Raw genomic sequence first — 3,766 nt, 5'->3', positions numbered from 1 at the left:
TGGAGAAGAAGATTTTTGAAATTTTAGTCAATTTGACCCTTTTTGGCCCCGCCCCTCAGGCCCCTGGGGGCTTGGGACTAAACCGGCCACTATTTTTGTTGACCATTGTCCATGGAAGGTCCCTGCAAAATTTCATTGAAATTGGTTCAGGGGTTTTGGAGAGGAAGATTTTTGGAATTTTAGTCAATTTGACCCTTTTTGGCCCCGCCCCTCAGGCCCCTGGGGGCTTGGGACTAAACCGGCCGCCATTTTTGTTGACCTTTGTCCATGGAAGGTCCCTGCAAAATTTCATTGAAATTGGTTCAGGGGTTTTGGAAAAGAAGTCGAAAATGTAAATTGTTTACGGACGCACGACGGACAAAAGGCGATCGCAATAGGTCACTTGAGACTGTCTCAGGTGACCTAAAAAGACGAACTCATACCTCCATCCCGCCACACAAGACACATGTTGCACACCCCAGAACTCATATCAAACACTCTCATGTAGAACACAGGTACGACAACAATCCTTTTTCCCTCGTACCATAGTAGACTGGAATAACCTGCCTCCAGATATAACCTCCATTACCTCTTTTGACTGCTTTAAACTGTCCCTAAACAAAAAACAATTCTACCTCCCATACTTATAAATATTCCCTTTCACTATCTTTATTTTCTCTTCTCTTGGCCTAGCACCCACTATCACATGACATGATCTTCAAATAGATGAAGGTGGTCATTACTATATAGATGTAGGGGTTGTAAATATACATGTTTTTTCAAAATTTGGACGGTAAAATTTGGATTTTTTCCACCATTTACCATGAAAATGGAGTACACAAATTTGAATTTTAAATGGAAGGTTTTTGTTATTTAATTGGACTTTGAACAGAAAGTGGCCCCAGTGGAGTGTACTTATATAAAATGCATCAAAACTGGAAAAATTTGCGGTAAAAGTTCACAGAAATTTGGGAAATACTTAACTCGCGTGTGTGGATTTTTTTTAATTCTTTTTTTTCACTTCCAAAAAAAATGTTTATTATACATGGAATACCTTAATAAGCTCTATCAATAGATACACGCGCTGTTGATACCCAAGGAATACATGCAATGAAGGCTAAATACATGTATTGTCTCATTTCAGTAAAAACTTTGGTCTTTCAGAAACGTATAAATAGGAAATATTATTATTATTCTTAAAAAGTGTTCCATTTTGGTGTACTGTACTGACTGGATTGCCGGTGCCGGTGGTACGGAACGACCCAAACAATGAATGGGGTTATGGAAAATCTGAAACATTCCTTATTTCGTGAAACTTTGGTCTTGCAAAATATTACAATGGGATATCTACGTATAAAGTATAATATAAGTAACTATTTACCTCTCTTCTTGGTCTGCCATGTTGTTTGTTGCTAAGCAGGAAATAACATTATTAAGTACTGTGGGTAATTTATATTCGATACTTTCTAGACCTTTCATATTATTTGACTGGATAATCTCAGAGGCACCGGAAAGTTATATGTCAACCAATCAAAGATGTCGTTACATCTAATCTATAATTAGATGAATTTCCGAAAGAAATAACATCACGATTTCATCAACATTTTCTGTGATATGATGGAGGAAATGCTTGGTAAGTCGTTTGCTTTACGTAACCTTTTAATGCATATCCTTCATGCGTTTGGGTTTAACCATAAAAGAATTGGAACTATTCTGAGCAGGCCACTTCTAAATATCAGTCATTGTTATGTTATATCTTACAGTGCCTGAAATAGGGACCTAGCCTCCCAGGTGTCGTTTTTTGAGGAAGTAAAAAATAAATTACTGTCTCAAGTGAAAAGTCAATTTTTAGTGATTTTTAATAGAAAACAACAAGAAGAAAACAATAACATACGCGACCCAAATGAGTGCCCATTGCCAAGGATGGTTTTTGGACGCCCAGGAAATTGTTTAACAATCAATATTTTCACTTTATTAGCTTCTAACCAATTAATACAATATGTACATCCAAAACTAACCCAAGAGAACATTTTAAGTCGATCTTACCATTACAAAGTACCGAGAATACATCGATATAATTATGCATGGTTTTGCATTATATGCGATGGAAGGGAAGTAACTCGTATAGAAATATAAGCAGTCGAATTCCTAAATATAGTTAACATTAGTAAGCAGCTATAGTAAAGTGTGAGATAGATGGGTATGTAAAAGCTCGCATAGTTATGCTAAGAATTTATTTAAATATGTATAATTTGGTGGTCTCCTAACCCTAACCCACGAGCGGACAACTGTTTACCTGTTGGTCAGGTGGTACTGTGAAGTTTCTCTCATACGCATGTTGTGAACAAGGTTATGTCGCATAACTACAGGATTATTCCTCAGTTGAGGGACAGGACTTTTCAAAGCCTGTACAAACCCTGTTACATAATATATACATGTGATATAGTGTAAATGCCCTAGCAGGGGCATCAATATCCAATGAGAAAGAGATAACATGAATAGCATGCATGCAACCAATGACTAGTACTACTTAAAATATAAGAATCAATGACAATTACAACGTAAGATAGCAGGTCACACTAATACCAGAACCTGATTGTCAGGACCAGCATGTAATTTAAAAGGACATATTAATATATACTTACACATAAATAAGAAAATATTTTTTTAATTTTTAGCTCACCTGGTCCGAAGGACCATGGTGAGCTTATGCCATACCGCAGCGTTCGTCGTCCGTCCGTCAACTTTTCCTATAAAACGCTACTAGTCATGAACGACTGAGCAGATTTTAACCAAATTTAGTGAGAAGCATCCTTGGGGGAAGGGGAACACATTTTGTATAAATTGTGGGTCTGGCCCCCCTGGGGGCTGAGGGGCGGGGCCCAATAGGGGTAATATAGCAAATTCTTTAAAATCCCTCTTCTTCTGTAGGAATGAAAGGATTTGTTCCATAATTGGTCTGAACCATCCTTGGGTGAAGGGGAACCAATTTTGTATAAACCATGGGTCTGGCCACCCAGGCGCCTGAGGTGCGGGGCCAAATAGGGGAAACATAGCAAATTATTCTTCAAAATCCTTCTTCTTCTGTAGGAATGAAAGGATTTGTTCCATATTTGGTCTGAAGCATCCTTGGATGAAGGGGAACCAATTTTTTTGTATAAACCATGGGTCTGGCCCCCCAGGAGCCTGAAGGGAGGGGCCCTATAGAGGAAACATAGCAAATTATTATTTAAAATCATCCTTCTTCTGTAGGAATGAAAGGATTTGGTCCATATTTGGTGTGGTGCATTTTTGGGTAAAGGGTAACCAATTTTGTATAAACGGTGGGTGTGGCCCCCCTGAGGGCTGAGGGGCGGGGCCTAATAGAGGAAATATAGCAAATTCTTAAAAATCCTTCTTCTTCTGTAGGAATGAAAAGATTTGTTCCATATTTGGTCTGAAGCATCCTTGGGTGATGGTAAACCAATTTTGTATAAACCCGTGGGTCTGGCCCCTCAGGGGCCTGAAGGGCGGGGCCAAATAGGGGAAACATAGCAAATTTTCTTTAAAATCCTTCTTCTTCTGTAGGAATGAAAGGATTTGTTCCATATTTGGTCTGAAGCATCCTTGGGTAAAGGGGAACCAATTTTGTATAAACGGTGGGTGTGGCCCCCCTGGGACCTGAAAGGGGGGGCAATAGGGGAAATAGAGGTAAAACCTTTATAATCCTTCTCCTACCATAGGGATTAAGGGATATTATCCGAATTTAGTCTGGAGCTATCTTGGGCAAAAGGGACCTAATTTCGTA

The 3,766-nt window shown here is 38.9% G+C and overlaps 1 protein-coding gene across 2 annotated transcripts in view; it reads right to left on the bottom strand.

Moving 5' to 3' along the window:
* Positions 1-1,427, bottom strand: part of LOC110461498 (coiled-coil domain-containing protein 40-like) — a 92,046-nt gene extending 90,619 nt beyond the window's left edge. For both annotated transcript variants that reach the window (XM_021514977.1, XM_021514978.1), the window contains exon 1: positions 1,361-1,427. In XM_021514977.1, the coding sequence (XP_021370652.1) occupies positions 1,361-1,380 (20 nt within the window). In that variant the 5' untranslated portion in view covers positions 1,381-1,427. The remainder of the gene's footprint in view (positions 1-1,360) is intronic.
* Between the last annotated feature and the right edge of the window lie 2,339 nt (positions 1,428-3,766).

Source organism: Mizuhopecten yessoensis, unplaced genomic scaffold (assembly GCF_002113885.1).
Source record: "Mizuhopecten yessoensis strain PY_sf001 unplaced genomic scaffold, ASM211388v2 scaffold10629, whole genome shotgun sequence".
NCBI classification, from domain to species: domain Eukaryota; kingdom Metazoa; phylum Mollusca; class Bivalvia; order Pectinida; family Pectinidae; genus Mizuhopecten; species Mizuhopecten yessoensis.
Note: the sequence above shows the minus strand (reverse complement) of the source record. Positions and strands in the feature narration are given on the sequence as shown.